This window comes from Urocitellus parryii, chromosome 7 (assembly GCF_045843805.1).
Source record: "Urocitellus parryii isolate mUroPar1 chromosome 7, mUroPar1.hap1, whole genome shotgun sequence".
Lineage (NCBI taxonomy): Eukaryota > Metazoa > Chordata > Mammalia > Rodentia > Sciuridae > Urocitellus > Urocitellus parryii.
The window spans coordinates 84162805-84185855 of NC_135537.1; the positions used below are offsets into that span (position 1 = coordinate 84162805).

General features: G+C 46.3%; 1 protein-coding gene across 1 annotated transcript in view; it reads right to left on the reverse strand.

Moving 5' to 3' along the window:
- Positions 1–314: 314 nt before the first annotated feature.
- LOC113177419 (kinesin-like protein KIF26B) overlaps positions 315–23051 on the reverse strand; it is a 67814-nt gene continuing 45077 nt past the window's right edge. The window contains 12 exon segments of the mRNA XM_077801190.1: positions 315–454; positions 3582–3732; positions 4166–4180; positions 4231–4439; positions 19772–19907; positions 19909–20478; positions 20480–20639; positions 20641–21333; positions 21335–21547; positions 21549–21581; positions 21583–22886; positions 22888–23037. Coding sequence (XP_077657316.1) covers positions 315–454; positions 3582–3732; positions 4166–4180; positions 4231–4439; positions 19772–19907; positions 19909–20478; positions 20480–20639; positions 20641–21333; positions 21335–21547; positions 21549–21581; positions 21583–22886; positions 22888–23037 — 3774 coding nt within the window.

Genomic DNA, 23051 nt, shown 5'->3' on the forward strand with positions numbered 1-23051 from the left:
AGAGGTCTCTTTGCCAGCAGTTCTTATGTATAAACAAGTTAAGATCCTCAAAGTGCTTTTATTTCAGTCTCATGGGTCTCTGACATCCCTTGGGCTTCCTATCATTCTCTCCTTCCACGGGTCCGGGGTTTGCACCTTCCCTGCTTCAGAAAACAAAAGAAAACTCACTTTCTGCTCAAGGCTCCCTCCAGACTTGCCATCAACCTTCATCCTCATTCTATAGTCTTTGGGGTGCCGCCAGCACAGAGGGCCTGGGGGAGGGTGACATCCCTCTGGGGAGTAAGGGGACTGGTGGACCAGGGATCTGCTGCTCCTTATCGGTGCCTGGAGGTGATGTCAAAGCAGGTGATCATCATGAGATGGTTCTTGCAGAAGTTGATGCGGCTCTCCAGGCGCTCGGTGACGCACTCCAGGGCCTCCAGGTACTCCAGCTCCAGCAGCTGCTCCAAGTCGACTGCAAAAGAGGAAGGGTCTGGAGACTCTGGCAGGCAGGAAGAGCCATCCCATCTGCTCAGCGCAGACCACAGGGCTGCCCGTGTCTGCCCCTCTGTCCCCAGATCTGATTTCTTCACCTGTCTCCAGTGGCCTGGTGTCCTTCCTACCTAATCCTTGGCCTCTCAGCCAGTGGATTGAAGCACTGTTTACCAGTTTTTAGATCTTTAACATTTTGTTGAGATTATTCTGAGAAATAAGGCAAAAATCTAGCTGCCCCCACCTCTGGCATCTCCACTACAGCATCTGTGAAAGATGACACCATTATTCTCCACTAACCATGAAGAATGCAGATCTTGAAGCTGCTGTGGGACAAATCCCTCCCTTGTGATCTAATGTGATAAATCTCTCTGCCTCCTTAGATAAAGGCTGTTTCTGCCTTCTATTCCTACATGAGCACTTTGTATCCACCTCTCAGGCTGAGAAACCTGACCTGTCTCTGGTCTTCTTAGGCAGTCTCATGTACTTGAATGTCATTCAGGAAATATGATAAATAGATCTAAATTGATAGGTGAGCTTTCTTAAGCTCAGAAGACAAGCTGACACTTAGGAACAGGATGCTGACACTCAGGCCTACAGGGGGTGAAAAGTTTGAGTCCTGCAGTTTCTGAAGAGCAGGTTTCTGCAGTCAACCCCACCTGGACTCAGTTTTCCTACTATGTCCATGGTGGCTGGGCAGAGGGGTGGGCTGCCTGGTACTAACTCCAGAGGTGCTGCAAGGAGTCCCCATATGGGGAGGACAGCGGGGAGGGCAACCACGGCCGGTGGAGTGGCCATGGAATCCAAAGCAGGAGACTTGCGTTTGATTCCCAGCTGCTCCATACTAGCTCTGTGACCTTAACTTCTGCAGGTGCCATGTCCTTAAAAGTAACATGAGGTTATAATTCCTAACCTGCCTATCCTATCTACCTTGAGTTGTTGAGAAGTATAAAATCAAAAAAGAGATAACGAATGAGAACATGGTCTGAAAACATTTGAAAACCATGTCATGCTACAGGACTATCAGGGACTGTAACAGAAGCAAACTGCTTTATACAGAGGGCATCCCTGAGAGGGAGACTGTGAGGACACTCACTCAAGGTTACAGTTAATAAGGACTACAGCTGGAGGGAGACCCAGTGTAACAGGCTGAATGTCCCTCTAATACTGAAGAAACAACACCTCACTACACCATAACCCCCTCAGACCTCATCACTGGACCACCTCAAAAGTGGCATCAAATCTAAAAATTAAAAATAAAAATGGACACAGCACATCTATTTCTTTGCCAATACCCTGCCAGCCCAACAACAGGAATTGTCAGCATGCAGCCTCCATAGTTTTTAATTTTTTTTCCCCATTCTTATTTTCCATTCATCTTAGAAAAACAATCTGTGCTTCTCCTTTCATGTGGCCTTCTGTTCATTCTCTTTCTTAGCATCAACAATACCTGATTCTTGACATATATGAAGGCAAGAAGGAATGTCTTCAGATGTTTCTTGGAAACATCTGAAACACAGGTGTACTGAGGTGTAAGCCTGCTCCTTTCGTGGGAGAAAATGTGCTTTGTAAGATGAGGATCATTTTCAAGCCTGCCTTGGGCATAAACAGTTCTTGAAAAATAAAATGTTAATGAAAATGTTAAAAATGAAGGGGCTGTGGGGGGACTGGGTTTGTGGCTCAGTGGTGGAGTGCTCGTCTAGCATGTACTAGGCCCTGGGTTTGATTCTCAGCACCACATAGAAATAAATAAAGGCATTGTGTCCAACCACAATGAAACATTTTTTTTTTTTAAATGAAGGGACAGTCTCAAGGGATGCCCCGGGATCTCAAAATGTCCAGAGATTTATGGGGAAAAAAAAAGAAAAAAAAAAAAGAAAAGGCAGCCACATGTGTGAGAGAAATAAGCACTAGGCTCCATGTTTGTGCCCTAGTCAGACATTAGCTAATGTTCTGTCTTGTCTGCTCCATAATACCTTCGATAAAAATACCTTTGAAGGAGGAAAATCTCTAATAGAGGACTTCATTTTCCGTATCATGCCTGCAGGCACAGGCTGTGATTGTGGGACTGTGGGCCTAGCCACAGATGCTGCATCCCCGAAGCAAAGGATGCTCTGTGTATTGCGTATGGTCACTAGAACCCACTGATGTACTCGGGAGACATGGTACTACTCCATTTATATGGAAAAGAAACCTGTCACAAGTGGCAGGTGCTGGGAAGAGCCAGGCGTCTGGCAAATCCTGGCACTTTCTTTTTCACCAAAAATCATTTCACCCAATATTTTAAAACAACCAGCTTCTCTGGCACACAAATCTACGCCTCAGACCTAACTCGTGGGCTCTCCTCACTGCCATGAAACATTAGAAGAGGGGGACATGCAGGGGTGGGGTGTTTTGAGAGGGGACAGAGGCAGCTGAGGGCTGGAGAAAAGAGCCAGATGGGAAACAGGGAGAGAATTTTAATGACAGTAGCGTATTTTATTCCCCAGATTGTGGGATTGCTTCCCACATCAGTGTAGTAGTTGGGACCAGATTTAAGTTTTATTTCACAGTAAATGGAATGGTTAGGAACAAATAAATAAGAGACAATTGAATCCACCTCTCAAAGAGAACAAAATTCCTCTGAATCATTATTAGATGGTTACAGTCATCCAGGGCTTTCTATTAAATGGAAATAACACCAGGCTGCTCCTCTGGCTTTCTGGGTCCTCCGTGAGGCTTTACTATGGTCGTACACTCTACCCTATCAAGAGCTCTATAAATTCATGTCTATTTCAGGCTAGATAAGCAGTGTGATTTTGTGGCCTAGGAGATTTGTAAAACAGCCTTCATGTCTGGGTGATCTGCCACATGCAGGGGGGGAAAATCTCATTTTCAAGTGCTTTGGACTGAAACACATAAGAAATAATCTTGTAAGAGCAATATACACCACTCCTTTGCTGTTCCCAGCCCCTCCCACCTGCCCCAGGAGAGTAGGATTGTTCCCTCAGAGCAACCGTCTCTATCTGCCCCTAGATGAAGTGTGCCGAGGTCACCCTGGGTTAGGTGCCAGGCCTCTGTCACTGGGGAACCTGTTAGCCACAGTGATAGAAATGAACCATGGGCCTTACATTCACGGAGCCACTTGTTGGGGTCCAGCATCAGGTACTGTTTGGTCATCTCCAGCTCCTTCATCAGCCACTCGTAGGTGGCTCTGACCTCTGCAATCCTCTGCTGGCGATGCTCCAGAATTTTCAGTTTTGCGTTAAAGCACATGACCTCCTGCACAGTGACGGAGAAGGAAAGGGGCAGTGTATTGAAAAGAAAAAGAGATCGTTCTGCTCCTGTCCAGTCCACATAACCTCTTCTAGAGAAGAACACTTCTAAAGACCATTGATGAGAAAGGAGATGGTCCCTGGGAAGTCTGGGAGGGACTTCAGAGACCTCAGTGGGATTTCTGCCTTGATAAACCAGACAGCTCAGCCATGGGGGAGACTGTTGCAGGCTGTTATTAAATGTAGAAAGCAGATGGTGTTCCAACTGGGCAAATGCTGGTCTGCATGAGTATGAATCCTCAAGACAAGGAGCCAGAAAAGCCCCCCAGACCACTGTGTCCCCCATCATATGAGTCTTTAAGGCATTTCAGGAGAGGACACAGAGTTCCCTCCAAAGTGTCTATCCCACTTTATGGTCCCATGGTCACCCACCTGCCCACAAGAGAAGCAGGTCCCTTCTCAGGGCAGGACCCATGGGGAACCACGCCCACTCCAGGAAATGGACTCTCCTTGCTTGCGCCACAGAGTCGCCACTGCAAGCTCTCTCCACATCATCGATTTCATACACTTTGATCTCAAATGGTTTCCTGAGGCCCCTCTGGGTACTCCACAAGGGGCCATCCACCCAGCGGACTCCTGTGCTGGTGGTGGGTTTTCTCACAGGGGAGGAGGAATCGAGGGACAATGCTAGGATGAGCCAACGTCTCTGAGAACCTAGGGAGAGGAATAAGCCACGTTTGATCCTTTTGCACTTCAAATTTTGATATCCTTCTTTGATGCAAGGAATGGGGTCATGGCAGGTACCCTGTGGTCACCTGCAGAGCTGCACTGAAATGCTCTGACCTCCCACCCCTGACCTCAGCACGAACTCCCAGTGATTTACTTGGAGAAGCCCAGCAAAATTCCTGCTCTGCTCTTAGAACCCTCAACATGCAGCCTAGAACTGTGAACCACCCTGTGTGTGCTTGGCACAAGGATATGTGCCAAAATGAAAGGAAAGATACATCCATGTTAGGGAAAAATGGTCCCAGTGTTTGGTAGTGTGGTTATAGGATTTCCAGAAAATACTGTGTATTTGTTTATAACAACAGCACTACAGTAAGCACAGACTGCATGCCAGAAACTAGTCACCATGCCTGATGCACTATGACAAACTATTAGCTGACCCCCAATATCTGTCCTATTTTGTGTGTGTGTGTGTGTGTGTGTGTGTGTGTGTGTGTGTGTGGTTCTGGGGATTGAACCCAGGGCATTGCATATGCTAGGCAACTCTCCACCACTGAGCTATCTGTGAAGCACCATCTTCTTTTTCTTCCTCATCAAGAGACACTCTGATTTCAGCAGGGAACATGGCCAAATCCAGTGCAGACCATAGTCCAGCATGATTTTGACCAATAGGACATAAGTAGAAGTGGTATGTATAGCTGCTAGAAACAATCAGCAAAAAGAAGAAAAATAAGACAGGTATCCTAGTCTCCCAGCACTCTGGAGACTACCACATGACACTAAATCTCTATATTGCTGTATGGGGTTTTCTGTCGTAGACAAACCTATCCTTACCAATATATACAGAGTATCTCATTTAATTCTCACAGAAGAGGAAACTAAGGTATGAAGACCATTAGTAGCTTACCCAAGATCTTGGTGTTTCTTTGTTGAAAAAAAATCCATTGCTCATATTTTCTCTCTCTCTCTCTCTCTCTCTCTCTCTCTCTCTCTCTCTCTCTCACACACACACACACACACACACACACACACGCACACACAAAAACAAAATCAGGTAACAAATTATTTCTCCAAAGGATGTAATGGTTTGGATCATAAATGCCCCCCAAAGGCCATGAGTGGTAGGTTTGGTCCTCAGCAGGTTATGCTATTGGACATGGTAGAACTTTTAGGAGGTGGGACCTAGTGGGAGAAAGTTAGGTCACTGGGCATGTGCATTTAAAGGGGATGTTGAAACCTCGGTCCCTTTGCCCACTCCCTCTCTTTGCTTCCTGGCCTACATGAGGTGATAGCTTTGATCCACCACTGGCTCCCAACAGGCTGTGGTGTCTTGCTGCAGGCCCAAAGCAACAGGGTCAAACCTTGAAACAATGAGCCAAAATACATCTTTCCTTCTTTTTTACGTTATTTATTTCAGGTATTTTGTCATAGCAATGTAAATCTGACTGACAAGATGTGTCGGGACTAAATATCACAGGATTTGGTACATATGAGCCAAAATCAGCATTTGAGAGGAGATACTCATTGAAGATAAATATCCTTTTGATTGCTTGTCTTCAGATCACTTATGTCTATTTTCAGAGACGGAAAACGAATAAGAAGTGACTTGGGAATGGTGAACAGAGATGATCAGCTCCTTTGTGTCCTTAGGGGCAGGTCTCTAAAAAGAAATAACAAGCACAGGAGTTATAACAAGTTATAACAAGGCCCAGAGTTCCCTCTGACCCAAGCATCATCTTCCTTATGACCAGAGTCATAAGTGGGTGAGCTGTGGCCTCCTGGCCTTCAAAGCACAGGGTGTGATATTTTCACCCATGAATGAAAGGGAACTTGCCTCTTGCTTTTGAGAAGTAGAGGGTTTGATCCATTTCCCTGGTTTCTCTGCCTGTGGGAAGTTTTGTTGTCTCTGCTCAATCTGTTAAAGGCTGGACCGTGATCCTGAGTACTCCTTCAGAAGGGATAGGCACATCAGGGGCTCTCTCCTGGGCAGGAGGGTGTTGGGAAAGCTGACATAATCCCAATAGTTTTTCATCCTGAGGCTGAAGGGGGCCTGATCCACTGTGTCTCTGAATTTCTGACTCCCCCTGCTCCAGACTGACTAAAGAAGGTGAAGTTTGCCTGAAGCCTTTGTAGCTGCTCCTTAGGATAGAAAGAATACAGAGCCCCATATAAAGTCAAATCTGAGAAAAAATGAGAATGAGAGGGCGTGAAGTGCTGGAAATCTGAAGGCTGCGAGGCCTGGCAGTTTTCCTGGAGGACCTGGAGATGCCCATATGTGTCAGTGAACTGGTGTAGCTGGAGGACGTCATGTGAGGTTACAGCAATCAGGCACTTTGGACTTGCCAGTCTCCAGAAGGGTGGGAAGTGGATTTCTATTGTTAATAAATTACCCAGTCTAAGATGCTTTGTTATAGCTGCAGGAAGGGACCCAGGCATATGGGAGTGCCTCTATTTCTCTATTTCTTCCACCTGCCCTCCTGTTCTCTGGGATATCAGAGATGGTTCTGAATAATCTTCTATTCCCACAAATTATGAGATCAAATTGTTATTCCAAAGATTAATAATAAATAAAAGAGGCCATGTTTAAAACAAGATGGAGAGGAAAAAAAACAAAAACAAAACCAAAGACGGATGCCTATGGGGAAGGGTAAGACCTCAGACCAAGGCCTGGGTCACTGTGCCTCCCTTTCCTGTTCAGGGTTGATACTCGTGCACTTTGAGCCAGTTTAGATGGGGACTCACTTGCCTAGAGCCAATGCAGGTGAGGACTTGCTCCCCTTGACCACGTGTAGACAGAGATTCTCCCCTTGAGACATTGTACGCTTGATTCCATTTGGGCAGATTTCTTTGGCCAGAAAGTACCCCTTTCCCAGTCTATAGGCCCGTCCCTGAGGTGTGTGGAGAGGCTATGTGTCAGCTGTTGGACAAAGCACCTCTGGAGAGGCATTGGAGATTCCAGAGTGTTCTGTGGCATCATCCCCTTAATCCCATGTTCAGGGAAGTGAGAGGGTAGCATAGTGGCCTGCAGCAGTGTCTGGGTGCTTCACCACATGCCATTCGGTCTCTGCACCCAGAATCCCCTCTTGCTTCCTTCCAGAGGTCCTAGGGAGAAAGCACATGGGCTTCAGGAACTGGAGGTGTTAAACCATCTCAGCGTTGCTACTGACTTCATAGCCAAGTGCACCCATGTTGAATTGCTCTTTTCTTTTGGTTCTAGGGACACTGAAGTTTGTAAAGTGAAGTGAGCCCAAATAAAGAGTTGGAAACCCTCAGGTCAGTTGTAGGGATGATGGGATGGATGTTTGGGTCAGTGCGACTCCACAACTCAGAGGAGTTTATGGGTAGCATTACAGAAAGCCAGAAGTGACAAACACCTTCACAGACTCTGAACAGAAGCAGGTCTCACTGATCAGTGAGAGCAAGATGGCGGCCCTGAGGGCCACCATGCATAGGGTGCTGGGAAGCCCCATGGAAGTGAACCTGAAGATGGATCAACAGAGTTTGCTCCAATCAAACAAAGGAGAGAAGAAAGTTTGTTGATGCTGTTTTTTTTTTATTTCTTTTAGTTGTAGTAGGATACAATACCTTTATTTTGTTTATTCATTTTTATGTGGTGCTGAGGATCAAACCCAGGGCCTCACAGGTGCAAGGCAAGCTCTACCACTGAGCCACAACCCCAGCTCTGCTCTTGTTATTTTTAATGAATATAGCTTCAGGAACTAGGAGATGGTCTAGGATTCATGTCCTCAGGGATCCAAAATGAGAAGCATGGAGTATGCCACAGAAAGAAATTAGGACTTAATTTTCCAAATGTGGTGAAGTTCATGAATCTACAGACTTAACCAGCTTAGCAAACCTTGGTAGGAGAAACTCAAAGTCCATGCCCAGACACATGGATCATTTACAAACCAGGGATTAATGAAAGCACTTGAAATTAACCAGAAGAAAACAATACCATATTGGCTGGCATGGAACCATTTAAACGACTGTGGAATTCTTATCAGAAATTAGGTAAGAGAGAAGGTAGCAAAGTAACATTTTTAAATTGCCCAAAGGAAAAACATAGGAAAACCAAAATCTCATATATCAAAAATGTTCCTCAGAAAGGAAGGAAAAATAATTATATCTTCATATAAAAGAAAGCTAAGAGCCAGCTGACTTGTTAACAAAAATAATGGTGGTTCTTCAGACAGAGAGAAAATTATGCTGGAAGGAACTTGGGCATCAGGGATAAAGAGAAAAATTTTTTAAAAAATAACAAATATGTAGATAAATAGAAGATGATATTTTTCTCCTTTTGAGCTCTTTAAGATATGTTTTGACCATTGAAAGGAAAAACTGAGAACATATTTGGAGCTGAACAAAAATTAAAATACATCACATCAAGTTTATGCATGCAATGAAAACATTGCTTACAGATTCGTAGCATCAAATGCTTATGTTAGACAAATAGAAAGTTCTCAAATCCATAATCTAAACTTCTACTTTCAGAAACAGATAATGATGATCAAAATAAACCCAAAACCAGCACAAGGAGAAAAAATAAACATGAAGACTAATATCAGTGACACTCTACAAACCTGTACAATGTTAATGAAATGGATGATTTCTGGAGAAGCAGGAGTTACCATAAGAACATGAACATTTAGATGGCTGGGTGACCATCAGGGAAATTAAGTTCCTCAAAGGAAAAGTTCCTAAAAGATCTTCAGGTATAGAAGATATCACTGGAGAATTCTACCACATTTGAAGATGCATTAATACTAACTGTATACAAACATTTCCAGGAAGTAGAAGAACAGGGAACAATTCACAATGTATTTCATGAAGCAGGTATTACGGGGCCATGAAACCAGGAAAGATGGTGCCAGCATAAAATCACAAAAGAAACCCAAAACTGACAGACCCAAGTCCATTGTGAATGTAGGTACAAATATTCCTACATCAGGTACTTTATGGACAAGCTGAGAAAGTCAATATGATAGTATGGATTGACATAGAATAATTATACAACCAAAGTCAACACTTATCACTACAAACTCTCAGATAGGTAAGACTAGGGAGTGTTATGGGTTGAATCATATCCCTCAGAGACATGTGTAGGTCAAAACTCCATAGCTAAGGATCAGGTCTTTTTTTGCAGAGTGGCATTATTATGATAAAATTACCTATGATGGGGTCAAAAGGGGCTAGAATGAGCTCCTGGTTCAGCCTGGCTTGTGTCCTTATAAGGACAGCAGGGCAAGTTTTGATTCAGTGTGACTTATGCCATTCAATGACTATCTTCTCACCTGTTTAGTTGATATTTGTGGTAAAACATTTTCATGCTTGTATCTCTTAGTGTGGGTATGTCCTCAGGTTATGTCTTTGTGGTTCCCATTGGGAGGGTTCCATTTAAAACGAGAAAGGGACACCAACCTAGTGTGAATCTGCAGCAGGGGAACTTCATTAGTGTAGTGAATGCTGCTGCTGTGCCTCTCCATCCCCGCACCCTCAGCTGCTGATGTCACAATGTTACATGCACACACACTGTGTGTTCAATACCATAGAATACAATTGGGGTTTTCTGCTACATTATTCTCTTACAACTTGTAGAAAACAAAAGTGGCTCTAGCTTTTACAATTGTCAGGAATTTGCTTTATCAGAGATCTTTCTGCCTTCATGGAGATCTGAGTTCCTAATACAGTGTCCTTCAGGTCAAGCTGAGGGACTCCCCCTCCCACAGGGCACATCTAGTGGGGACCAACTCCCTGGGCTCTTGTTTATCGGGTGCTGTGGTTGGAATGTATGTGTCTCTCCAAAATTCCTGTTGATGCTTCAGCCTCAACATATCGTACTAAAAGGTGGGACTTCAGGGGGCAATTAGGGCATGAAGCTCCAACCCTATGGATAGGATATGCACCTTAAGAGTGCTTCTCCACCATGCACAAAGAACTGGTTCACTTCCCCCCCCAACACACACACATACACACACACACATACACACACATAAGTAGGTTTTTTCAAACTGGGAGTGGTGGCGTATGGCAGTGTTTTAATGAGCTTTTCCATCACTATGGCCAAGATACCTGACAAGAACAACATAGAGGAGGAAAAGTTTACCTGGGCCGTCAGGGGTTCAGAGATCTCAGACAATAGATGGCTGAGTCAATTGCTCTGGCCCGAGGTGAGTCAGCCTATGATTGGGAAGCCCAGCATAGGAAAGCTGCTTACCACCAGGCAGCAAAGAGGCAGAGGCAGAGACAGAGAAGGAAGTTGGGGCAAGGTCACAGGGATGAAGCACCCTCCCAGGTCATGACCCCAGGGACCCACCTCCTCCAGCCATGCCCCACCTGCCTACAGTAGTCAGTCAGTCAGTCCACTCAATGAAGGATGGTCTGATAAAGTTACAGCTCTCCCAATACCACTGCTACACTTCTGAATATTCCTGCCCTAGCGCAGGATCCTGGGTAGGGGATACCTCACATGAACCAGAAAAGGCTGTATCCTCTCTACGTGGGACACCAAGGCAAGATGATCATACATTGAAGCCCAACTTGACAGCAAGTATCTGTCAGGTGATGAGGAACACCCAGTCCAGAGTTAATTTTCTCTACAAAACATCTTTTGCACCCTATGCTCCCTAAATTCCACATCAGGTGTAGCTTTTAAAAGCCTGGATTTTTACTCTTTACTCTGTGTACACACACACACACACACACACACACACACACACACTCTTACACACCATTCCTACATTCACTTTTCAACAAAATGCAGGCACTGATTTATGAGAAACATCAACCCCTTGGGCAAAGTAAATGTCTGTCTCTGTAGTGTCCAAGATTTTTACAATGGGAATGAACAAGATGATGCTTAAAAAGAAAGTTTGATCAATGGAGAGGGTAATGCTCTTCCTTTTTACCTATCCTGAGAATGTAGAAATACTCATTCCAAAACTGAAGCTGTTTGTGTGTGTGTGTGTGTGTGTGTGTGTGTGTGTGTGTGTGAATGGAGAGTGGCCACCACTAATGACATGTGTGTGTGTGTGTGTGTGTGTGTGAGAGAGAGAGAGAGAGAGAGAATTGGGGCAGGGGTCACAGTGTTTGGGCAGCACTGGGTAGCTCAGGCATTTCTAGGATGACCCTGCTAAGGATCTGTTTGTATGAAGAACCAAGGAGAGTTATGGGATGGGACAGTGTATTAATTATCCACTGCAGCTTAACAAATGATTGGGGAATCCTAGCCATGGAAACTCTTAGCTCACACATTACTCTGGATCAGAAGTCTAGGAACAGCTTAGCAGAGTGATTCTAGCCTAGGTTTTCTAAGCTATCACATGGGACTACAAATCATCTGAAAGCTTGATGGGTGCTGGAACACCCACTTCTAGGTTCACTCATGTGACCCTTGGTAGAAGCTTTAGTTCATTGCTATGTGGGCATTTATGACATGGCAAATGGCTTCCTCCAGAGTTAGTGATCCAAGAGAATGTGTGAGAGCAGCTAAGACAGAAGCCACAGTGTCTTCTGTAACCTAATCTGCCTTATACTATCAGTCACAGAGACCAACCTTGGTATGGTGTAGAGGGAGCCTACACAAGGTGGGAATACCAGGAGGAAGGGACTGGTGGGGGCCATCTTGGAGTCTGGCTACCACTGATGACATGTGGTCAGATGGAGAACTATCTGAACAAGGACCACCCTTTGTGTCCCACCAACACTCACACAAGAGCATCACATGAGATGGGAGTGGAGATCACCCTGATGGACAGAGAGAAAAGTAAACAAGCCTGAATGGAGAGTGGCATTTCACTGGGTGATATCCGATTCACAGAAATATTTTGAAAGCCAACTAATTCCCATTGCCTTCCTTGCACTCCATCTGGCAATCTTTGGAAATTCCATCACAAGCTCACTCCTTCCCATTGGGAAGTTTACCCAATACTGAGTTAATTGTGCTTTGGGACCTATGAATAGCTTCTCCTGAATGTTAATGAACAGGAAAATTAGTTGTTCATGAAGTTTTGAATTTGGTTGCCCTCCCATCAATTCCAAGAGTAAACTGACATCCAATTCTTATACCTACAATTGAGGATCCTCCAAAGGTACACTATCATGGTTTAGATATGAGGTGTCCTTCAAAAACCCATATGTGAGACAATGCAAGAACATTCAGAGGTGAAATGATTAGGCTATGAGACCTTTAACCAAATCAGTACATTAACCCAATGATATAATTAACTGGCTAGTTAAGTGTAGGCAGACTGGGTGTGGCTGAAGGGGTAGGTCACTGGGGGCCTGCCTTTGGGGTTTATATTTTGTTTCTGGTGAGAAGACCCCTCTCTGCTTCCTTGATGTCATATCCTGAGCTGCTTTCCACCACCATGCCCTCACTTTGGGCCCAGAGGTGTGGAGTTGGCAGACCGTGGACCTGAATGGAGAGTGGCATTTCACTGGGTGATATCCGATTCACAGAAATATTCTCAGAAACCATGAGTCAAAACAAACTTTTCCTCTCTATGTTGTTCTTGTCAGGTCTTTTGGTCATAGTGATGAAAAAGCCACTAAAACACCCATCATAAGCCTGATCTTGGTGATGATAGAGAAAACCAAGGACAGGGGCAAAGGGGATGTAGTCAGGGTAGAGAAATGGAGTTTAAAGATGTGGAGGATGTTTCAGAGGTAGAGATGGTGTCCTTCCTTTCCTTTAAAGGACCCAGGGAGCAATGACATTGGCATGCTATGACATCATGGGGAGAAGACTGGCCCCAGGGTCTTGTCTGGTCCCCATGTAAAGTTCTTAGACTTTCTGCAAGGTCTACTATATCCACCTTGTAAGCAGATGTTTCCAAGTTTTGCTGGGCATAGTCTGCCACTGACCATTCTTACCAGATTGCTGGTGGGGTCTGGGCAGGAACCATGGCCAGTGGGGCACCCCAGCCAGACAGGAGTCTTGCCGCACCCACCACAAACTGCCTGCTGGGTCTGTGATGGCACACTGGAAATCAGCCTCCTTCTAATGCTAGAGTATCAGGATGTCTCTCTTTCTGACCACTTTCTGCTCAAACAGCACAGCACTTGAGAAATCCAGAATGTAAAGGAATACTCAGGCTGATAACTGCCAACATAACTTTGCTGTATGAAATGTCCCAGGTTTGGCCTGAGTAAGTCACCGCTGTTACTTTCACAAAACATTCAACCAGACCATTCTCACTAAATGGAGGCTGAACCCGCTCAGTCCTCCCCTTCTGAGTTTGGCCACCATCAATATTCATGACCCATCACTGTCCATCTCTCTCTGTCATCTGCAGTACAGACAGACCAGGTGAGCAGTCTGATGCGGGGCCTTCTGCTTTTGACATCACTGAGCTGAAGATTCTGCTGCCTAGAAAACATAGGCATTTGGAACAATGAGACCTCACAACACTCTCTAGGCATGTACTTCTGTCTATTTCCAAATGCCTGTCTCTAGGATAGGGATCTTCCAGCATGAGCTTTCCTCTTCATCACCCACCACATTCTGGGTCAAGGTGCAGGCACTAGGAGAGCAATGAATTGGAAAGCATAAAGCACTTATGTAGAAAGGAAACCACAGACACAGAGGAGAGTGAGAGAGTGAGAGAAAGCGAACGAGGGAATATGACTATGTATGTTCTTACTGATCTGCAAGAAGCCAGCTCTCTGGAATACTAGAACTGATGAGTCAAATGAGAAAGATAGATGAGAAGGAGGCAGGTGCCCCTGGGCCTCCCAGGTCCCCTCTAAGCAGAGCCTGAGCTTCCTCACACACTCTCTGTGACTCTTAGCCATGTACCTGGGACCACATCATGCCCTCTGCCCCTATCTAGGGTCTTACTCTTAAAGAGCTTCCTTGGTGCCTTAGGAAGTCAATTAATCCTCCCTACCCCATAACATATTCAAAAAGGTTCTCTCCTCTCTCTCTAGCTTCAGCCTCTTAGAATCAGTTTTGAAATCTTAAATCTGCCAGGAAGTGGCTCTCCTTCCTCCAGTCTTCATTAAGCCCACGGCCACTGTGTTTCTGGAATCCATTAAAACAAAACCAGGACATGCACATGAGAACCAAATGAGAAGCAGAGCAAACCGCGGTGCTCTCCGGTGCTGGCGAGGGGTGATTAGTCACAGATATTTGTGTAGTGCTCTGTGAACTGAATCTGGTATCCCTGGAGCTCAATTCACTACAGGTGGCAAATCAGAACTCACAAGATGGGCCCATCAGTCAGTAATGTTTATCCAACACCAAGAGAAGGGAAGACATGTGATTGGTGCTTTTTTGACAAAGGAAATAGGAGACTAGACTCAACATTTCAAGCACTTATCACCAACAGGACAAGATAAGAAAAATACATAGAAAAGAAATATGAGTTGAATTTTAGGGATATGCTGCCAACCAACCAACTGATGCATGAATCAGTGGTATCCAATGTTAACCTGCACCTGCTCAGTGCTGAGTTTCAGGCAGGCTGAGGCAGGAGCAAAATAGGAAGTGTAGAAGCTCATGCCCGATCAGGTCAAAGCCTCCATGTGTCTCAGAACCAGCAGGCTTTCCTGGGGTTGCTTCTCTGTGGGCAGACCCCCCTCACCCTGGAGCTTTCTGGATGCTGGAGCCCAGCAGGCCTGGGCTCCCTGCAGTAGGTATCAGCTTCATTCAGGCCAAGATGATCATCTAATTCTTGGCCTTACCTCTCCAGTTAAAGAGAAAGAAGCCAAGGGGGCAGGGTGGGATGAAGGACCATGGGAAGAAGATAAAGATGCTCTGGGGAGAGTTCACATGATGACTGAGGTGAGACTCGAGAGGGAGGTGGTAGTGTTAGGATAGGGGACTTGACTGTTGCTATGTTGGCATCTATCACACGCCACCCACGGATAGACTGATAGACCCTCAGCAACTTACATGCCTTCTGTTTGGGACAGACGTGGGATCCCCTCTTGGGCTGGCTGGCATTACTCTAATTCATAGCCCTAGACTATATACAATTTCATGTCACTGACCACAGAGGGGCCAGCTAGGAACTGTGTGAGGATGAATGAAAATCCATCCACTCATTAAAGTAACTTACAAGTTTCTCTCATGGCTTCCTTGGTCAAGAACCTGTAATGACTCCCCACTGCCAACTACAATAATATATATTCTTGGGGCTGGGGATGTGGCTTAAGTGGTAGCACACTCGCCTGGCATGCGCGAGGCTCTGGGTTAAATCCTCAGCACCACATAAAAATAGAATAAAGATGTTGTGTCCACTGAAACACTGAAAAATAAATATTAAAAAGAATTCTCTCTCTTTCTTTCTCTCTCTCTCTCTCTCTCTCTCTCTCTCTCTCTCTATCTTTAAAACAATTATCTCTCTCTCTAAAATAATAATAATATATATTTTTATTCTAGTCTTAGAGACTGATATATAGTATAAGATAGTGGGCACTTTTATTCAGTTTCTGGATGGTCAATAAGTAACTTAATCTGGGATTGCATTTTGTAGTCTCTCAATAAGATTAGGCCCCTCTTGATTGTGGTCTTGCAGTTTGGAGCTTGGGCTCTACTCCCTCAGTCTCCAGTGAATTCCACCCCTTCTGCCTGTGAAAATATCAGGATCCTTCAAGACCAGGCCCCGGCCTGGTATTTCCCTGTAGCCTTCTACCATTGCTCTGACTCACAGGTCCTGCCTTTACCTAAAATATCGAATATGCTTATGTCTGTACTCCCCAATCACACAGGGCAGCCCTCAGTCCCTGACCCCACCATTCTCAATTTCATGCTTTTATTACTTTCTCTCTAATTAAATTACAGACTCCTTATAGTCACCTTGTAAATTATGTTGCTGACACTCCTCCCTCACTGGAGCCTTCTATATCACTAAGCTCTAGGAGTACATGACTGATGAATGCTTAACAAGTGCTGTGGTGTAATTTTGGGTATAACCCCAAAGCCCATATGTTATGGGCTTGGTCCCCAGCCCGTGGCATGACTGGGAGGTGGTGGAACCTTCAGGAGGCAGGGCCAAGTAGGAGGTCTTGGGTCACTGGGATATGCCCTTGAAGGGGATAATGAGAATTCAGTCTTTTTTTTTTTTTTTGCTTCTTGGCCACCATGAGGTAAGTGACTTTGCTTCACCACACACTCCCCACTATGCTGTGTTGCCAAAAGCAACAGGCCTGTCTGATCAGGGACCGAAATCTCTGAAACCACAATAAAAAATATACCTTTGCTCTTTTTAAGTTGATTGCCTTGGGTATTTTGTTACAGTAATGGAAAACTATCAGATATAACAACCAAAAATAAAGCTTACTGACAATGGGTTGCCTTATGAAAAGGATGTCATATTGTCATCAATATTTTTTGTATTAATTGACATAGTCTCTTATGATGTGGGCAGCAGGCATACCATGGCTATTATCTACCAAATCCCTTACTTAACTTGTACATGAGAAAACTGAAGCCCAGAGTGGCTAATTATTTCTGAGCGATCACACAACTCAAGATCCCATGTCTTCTACTTTCTGGCTTAATCTTCTCACTGCACCATTCCACACAAAGACCATAAGAATAAGCCTGATTATGTTCACTCTTTACTAATAATATGGGTCTCTAGGAATGAGGCTGGAATAATGAACTGTGGTGATATTTGATGGTTTCTATTGTTATATGCATCACAAGGAAATCTGAGTGCTCACCGTTATTTACCCAATGATAAAATTCTAGTTCCTTTTTGTAAAGCAAATAACCAAAGCATTAAAATTTTCCCAACTCAAAAGCCATCTCAAATAAAAGACAACTGCCTAGTAATTGTAAACATTAGCCATCTACTTAGGAATTTCCTTTGAGGGGTTTTATGGTTTCTCCTAAAGAAATGGTTTTTGATGGATGCTTATAACACCTGACGGCCAACATTTCTCTTAATAATAATCATAAATAAGTGAGTCAAAGTCACCTAACCTGAAATGAGCTCCACTTCACCACCAAATCCATCATGGTGCCCCGAATCTGTGGCAGCAGATCACAAAGGTCTGATGCTCTGGGCACTCCATATGAAATCCTATCTCTAGCACCTACCATTACATTTTAATTTCATATTATTTCCTCCAAAGGCCTTACCTAAAAAGAGACCCTCAAAGGACAGCGCCTGTGAAAGGACTCAGTCCTGAGCAAGGTCATGTGCAGAACCTTTGGCCACTCTCCAAGGAGCTATTGTGCACATTTGTTTCTTTCACATTTTTTTCCTCCTCTTTGTTCCACTACAACAGGCAAACCAATAAATTAATGTCTTGAAAGAGAATAAAAAGCAGTGAAAGAACAATTAATTCAAGGTGCTTAATTAGAGAGAAGTAATGAAAGCATTCTTTAACACTAAAACACAGATGACCACATAGAAAATGTCACATAATTGTCTGGATTTGAAGATCAACACTGGGTAGGTTGAAATAACGGGGTTTGTCAGTCAAGTACTGGGGAGGCAAGCAGCTATTTCTTCCCCACAAAGATAGTGGCGTGGCTGGGGTTGTGGCTCAGCAGTAGAGTGCTTGCCTAGCACGTGCGAGGCCCTGGGTTAGATCCTCAGCACCACATAAAAATAAATAAGTAAAATAATGGAATCATGTCCAACTACAATTGAAAAATAAATATTAAAAATGATAGTGGTGTAGATATACTTTGTTATGTTTAGTAACTAATACCAACACATTGTTATGCCCTTGGCCCTGATGATAGGACACAGCAGCTATTTTGTTTTACTGAGTAGCTTGTCACTTCCAATTTCTCTTATATGGGGTTCTGCTCCAATGTCTGCTGCTGAGACTGAGGGGGGTGAAGCAGAGCACAGACCAAGTGCATCAGATGCTGAAACACACACCACTGGGAAATAATGACTTTAAGGTGCTGATAGCCATGAAGTTTTCCAAATATTCTTAGAATGTAAGATCCTTACCACCATGTTCTGTGAGTTGCAATGGGGTGGAGTGGGTCGGTGGGACATCTGGGGATGTAAAACTGCATGAATGCATGATCCCTTAAGGCCATTTCTTTGATTTGAGGAAGGCAAAGGGTTATGATGTGTCCTTACATCTGGATTGGAGCATTCCAGAGCTGGAACTCACTGGTGGTGGAATATGGAAAAGCAATGTCATTATTGATAGAAAAAGTCTGGTACAGGAGCTACAGATGCAGCTGGTGCAGTAGAAAAAGGACCCCCTTTCTGAACATGACCCCATCTTTTAATCACAAATAGGCTGTTGAAACCCATATTCTGCAAAGCAGTGGCTTCTGGAGATACTAGAATTCCACAAAGGGGGAGGGGTGGCAGGAGGACAGGCCCCCTGCCACCTGCATTTCAACCAAGGCACAGAATTGCATTGTCTTTGGGGCTTGGCATTACTCTTTTTTTTTTTTTTTGAATGATGAGGCTAAAGAATGAATGGGGCAATTTTTTTAGAAGTCATTGAAGAATAGAAATTATTCCAGGCAAAATTCTCAAGTATCTCATTATTCCTGGTACCTTTTGCTTCTGTCTCCCTGCTTCCTTCTCTCCTTCCAATCCTTTCACCTCACCTACCCAGTTCTCTTCTCCTTGCCCATCAGAACTTACTGTTACATGTCACACTAAACTCCAACAAACATGTCAGTGGTTTTCCTGAGTTCTGGAGTATGTGCCTTTGGACAACAGATTCCTAGAGATGGCAAAGACTCCCTCCCACGACAGTGGTGGTAGTGTATGAGTGGTTCTATACCTTGTGGCACTGTGTGTGTGAACAGAAGGAGAAGTGCAACCCCTGCTGCTGGAGCCCACTCCTGACTGTCCATGACTGTCTTTGGGGTGGAAGTGGAGGAAGGCCTCTACCACTGCACCTTCAGTGAATCAAAGTATACTCCATCCCTGAGAGAGGCTGCCGAGGTCTTGGAGACCTTCAGTCCCACATACAGGTTTCTGTAGTCCTGAGGTCAGGGAACCTGACCTGATCCCTCAGAGACCTTTCAAAAGTAGTACAGTGCTTGAGCAAATAAAGACATGGCTCAGGGACCAGATGAGGAGATACCATGGAGGAAGAACCATTGATTCATGGATGCTTCTCTGCATCCAGCACCCCCCTGCTGAAAGTGAGGGATGGTGGCAGCCTCAAGGTCTAATGATGCACACAACAACAAGTTTTTACAGTGAAGCCTTTTGTGGTTCTATCCCTAGCCAAGAACTACAAGTGACAGGATATCAGAAAGAAGAGATGAGACCTCAATACCCAGGACCTGGAGGTCCCCTCATCAGAGGACAGGGGAGCAGTGGACCTCACACACACCTGCCCTTTACCTCCCTGGGACCCTGTCCTCAAGGGCCTGCCTGAATTGGACCATTTCTTTGGGGGTTTCAGGCTCCGGCACCTGCCGCCCACAAAGCTGCTGTTCTCACTCATGGAGTCCTGGGCCAAGGACGCACTGCCGGTGGCCTCGCTGTCCCTCATCATGCTCTTGTAGCCTCTTACTGTCACCACTGTGGTAGAAGAGGGCAGTCTTCCCCATGGCCAGCGGGAGTTCCCCGCTCAACCCGCTGCTGTTGTCACTGCCATGCCCCCTGCTGCACCAGTGTGGCTTCCGAGGTGGGGAGATCTTGCTGTAGGGCGAGGACAGCAGGTGCGCTGCTGTAGGCTTTTCCTCCATGGGAGCCCCACTGTGCTCCTCTGCCTCAGGTCCAGCCCACACCTGCAAGCCCTGGGTGCCCCCATTCCCTTGCAGCAGATCGGAGATGCGCCCATTGATTGCTCTCAGAGGCAGTGTGGAAGCCAATCCAGAGTTTCGGTTCCTGCTGAGTGACTGGGTGAACCAGGACATGTGCTTCCTGCTGGGGGGCACGTTGGAGCTTTGGCCCACTGTCTGAGGCAGCGACTTGGTGGAGAAGCTGAGGGTTTTGAAGGTGGAGGTTGACAGGCTGCGGGCTTTGGGGCTGGCCAGGAGGAGCTTGCTTATGGCTAAAATCTTGGACTGGCTGGCCTTGGGCGAAGCCCCTGCTGACTGGGTGGTGCTGCAGCTGGGTGGTGAGGCCCCTGTGCTGCTGGTCCAGGCTCCTGCCAGAAAGTGGCATGGTGCTGTCTTTGCCAGTGTCCAGTCGTGAGCTCATGGAGGACAGGCTCTCCACCCTCTCCAGCAACAAGCATTCGTAGTGGCTGACTGTTATTCTGCCAAGAGAGTTGGTTCTGCTGGCTACCTGCTCCACTGAAGAACTTGCTGCTGCTACTGGCATCCTTCATCTTGCTGCTGGGCTCATCAGGGAAGCTGTCCAAGAAGGTGGCTGACTGGTTCAAGGGGCTGCTGGTGCTGCTGCTGCTGCTGGCACTGTTCTGGGGGCTGGCCCGGTTCTTCTGGTCCAAGCTGGACTTGTGGACAGGGGGCAGAGGAGGATTCCCTTTAGGCCTGGCAAGGACACAATGCTTCGGGGAAGCTACCTTGTGATCCAGGGTTGCCTTAGAGGCCTGGGTGCCTGATACTGTCCCCAGGCCATTGGTGTCGGCACTGCAGTGGTAGAAGAGGTTATCTAGCCCCTCCTGTCTGCTGTCTTTCTGAAATGCTCTAGGAAGGATGCTGGATTTCAGGCTTTTGCTGGAATGCATTGGCCTCTGGGCCACCAAACCAGGCAGAGCCATCTCACAGCCATCCACAACCCTCTTGAAGTTGTCAGTCACTGGGGAGGCAGATACCTGTCCACTGCTGCTGCTGAGCCTGTCGCCCGAGCTGGGCTTCCTATCCTGTTCTTGCTCTGGTCTGGTCTCAGGCTTAGTGGGGCCTGTGGCAGTCTCATATCTAATCCCTTCTTCACTTTGAAAAGCATTCTCTTTTTTCACTTCCTCTTCTCGTTTCAGCCAGGGGTCCTCAAATTTCATCTCTCTCTTTGCACTGGTTTCTTTACTACCCTTCGCAATTGCTCAGGGTGGCTGTATTGGAGATGGTGACCATGGCCTTGCCCAGTGTGGATATTTTGCAGCTTTTGATGGGGGTGGCTTTGTTGAAAGAGTCTTCCCACTCAGACAAGATGAGCAGGTTGTCAGGGCCTTCCTTGGGCTTCTCTCTGCACACCACAGCACTGTTCTGGATGCTGCTAACAAACTCTGAGGCTGGAGGTTCTGCCATGGCCAAAACATGTCTGGGATATGAAACTGACATGATTGCTTGCCATCACTGCCAGCGCTCATGTCGCTTAGCCAGGAGCTGATGGAGGAACACCTGCTGCCTCTCTCCTGAGCCTTCCCATCCAGGCTTAGCTTCGGAAGGGGCAAGAACTGTGCGATGCTCACTTCAGAGACGGGAGCCATGCTCGAGTAGCCCTCCAGATCCTCCCTGATGCTGATGATGATGCTGACGGGCTGGGAGCCTGAGGCTAAGGTCTGCACAGAGCAGTTGCTATTGAAGCTGATGATGCTGGTGGGATGGCCACTGTCCAGGACCCCACTGATGTTCAGCTCTTCCACCAGCGTGAACACCAGCTCATCCTCCATGTTCAGCTCCAATGGCTGCTGCATGGTCACCACTGTGGTGCTCAGAATCTCCTTCATGGAGTCTGGAGGATATGCTGCCTGATGCTCCTTCTCAACAGGGGTTTCTGGGAACCCCTCACTCCCAGCAGACATAGATTTCTTCAAAAACTGGGAGCTCATTCCAACCGGAGGGGTACGTACCTCAGGCTGCAGCAAGGACTTGCTAGAGACCATACCAGAATCCTTGCTCAATGGTGGCAGTGGAGCAGAGGTTGGCAGGACCCCCTTCTGTGTATAGACTTTGCATTTCTGGGAAGGAGAGCTGGGGGGCTTGTACTCAGAAGTCTTGGATAGGCTGGCAATGCCCAGCTTTGGGGAGCCCATGGGCCTGGGCTTGCCCTCCATGAAGCCACAGGAGTTCAGGCTCTCCCAGCTGCTCTGGAGGCCGGGGCTCTGCACCATCTGGCCACTGCTGCCTGGGATGCTTCGGGATGAGGCTGGGGTGGGGCGGCTGCTGCATACTGTGGCAGGAACAGGGGAGTGATTCCTTTGCATCTTACAGGCCAGGTTGTCTGGGCCTTCCCAATCAGTCACCTGGCCATCTGACCCATTGTCTTCCTTATCGAACTCAGAAAGTAAGTTTGCCCCAGACACTTGGCTTAATGAGGGGCATTTGCTCGCCTGCTCTGCCCCAAACTGTACAGGCAGCTCTTTGAAAGAAAACTTACTGGGCTCCTTGCTGCCATCAATGCAGTCTAGTCTCTCTTGCAGTGCAGCAAATGTGTTACACTTCAAGCAGTCCCTTTTTGATTTGCTGGCTGCAGCCTCTCCTGCCTCTGTGGGCTGGCTGTCACCTTTGGTCTTCTGCAGGGCAGGTACAATGGGAACAAAGTTTGGGGGCCCCTCATTGTCAGTGAGCTCCTTGTAAGAGGGGGCTGAGCCACTAGGCCCGATGTAGATGACAGTGTCACAAGATTGCTCGATGCTGGATGCTGGAGGAGTAGTCAGAATCACTGGACAGGTGCGCAATGGGGAAGTCGGGATCCACCGTGGCTCTGATATGGAAGGGTCTCTGTTGGGTGAGCCTGCGCATTCTGCCTTCCTCACAGGAGCTTTCTCCACCAGAGGAGCTCGACATGTACTATGAGTGAGAGA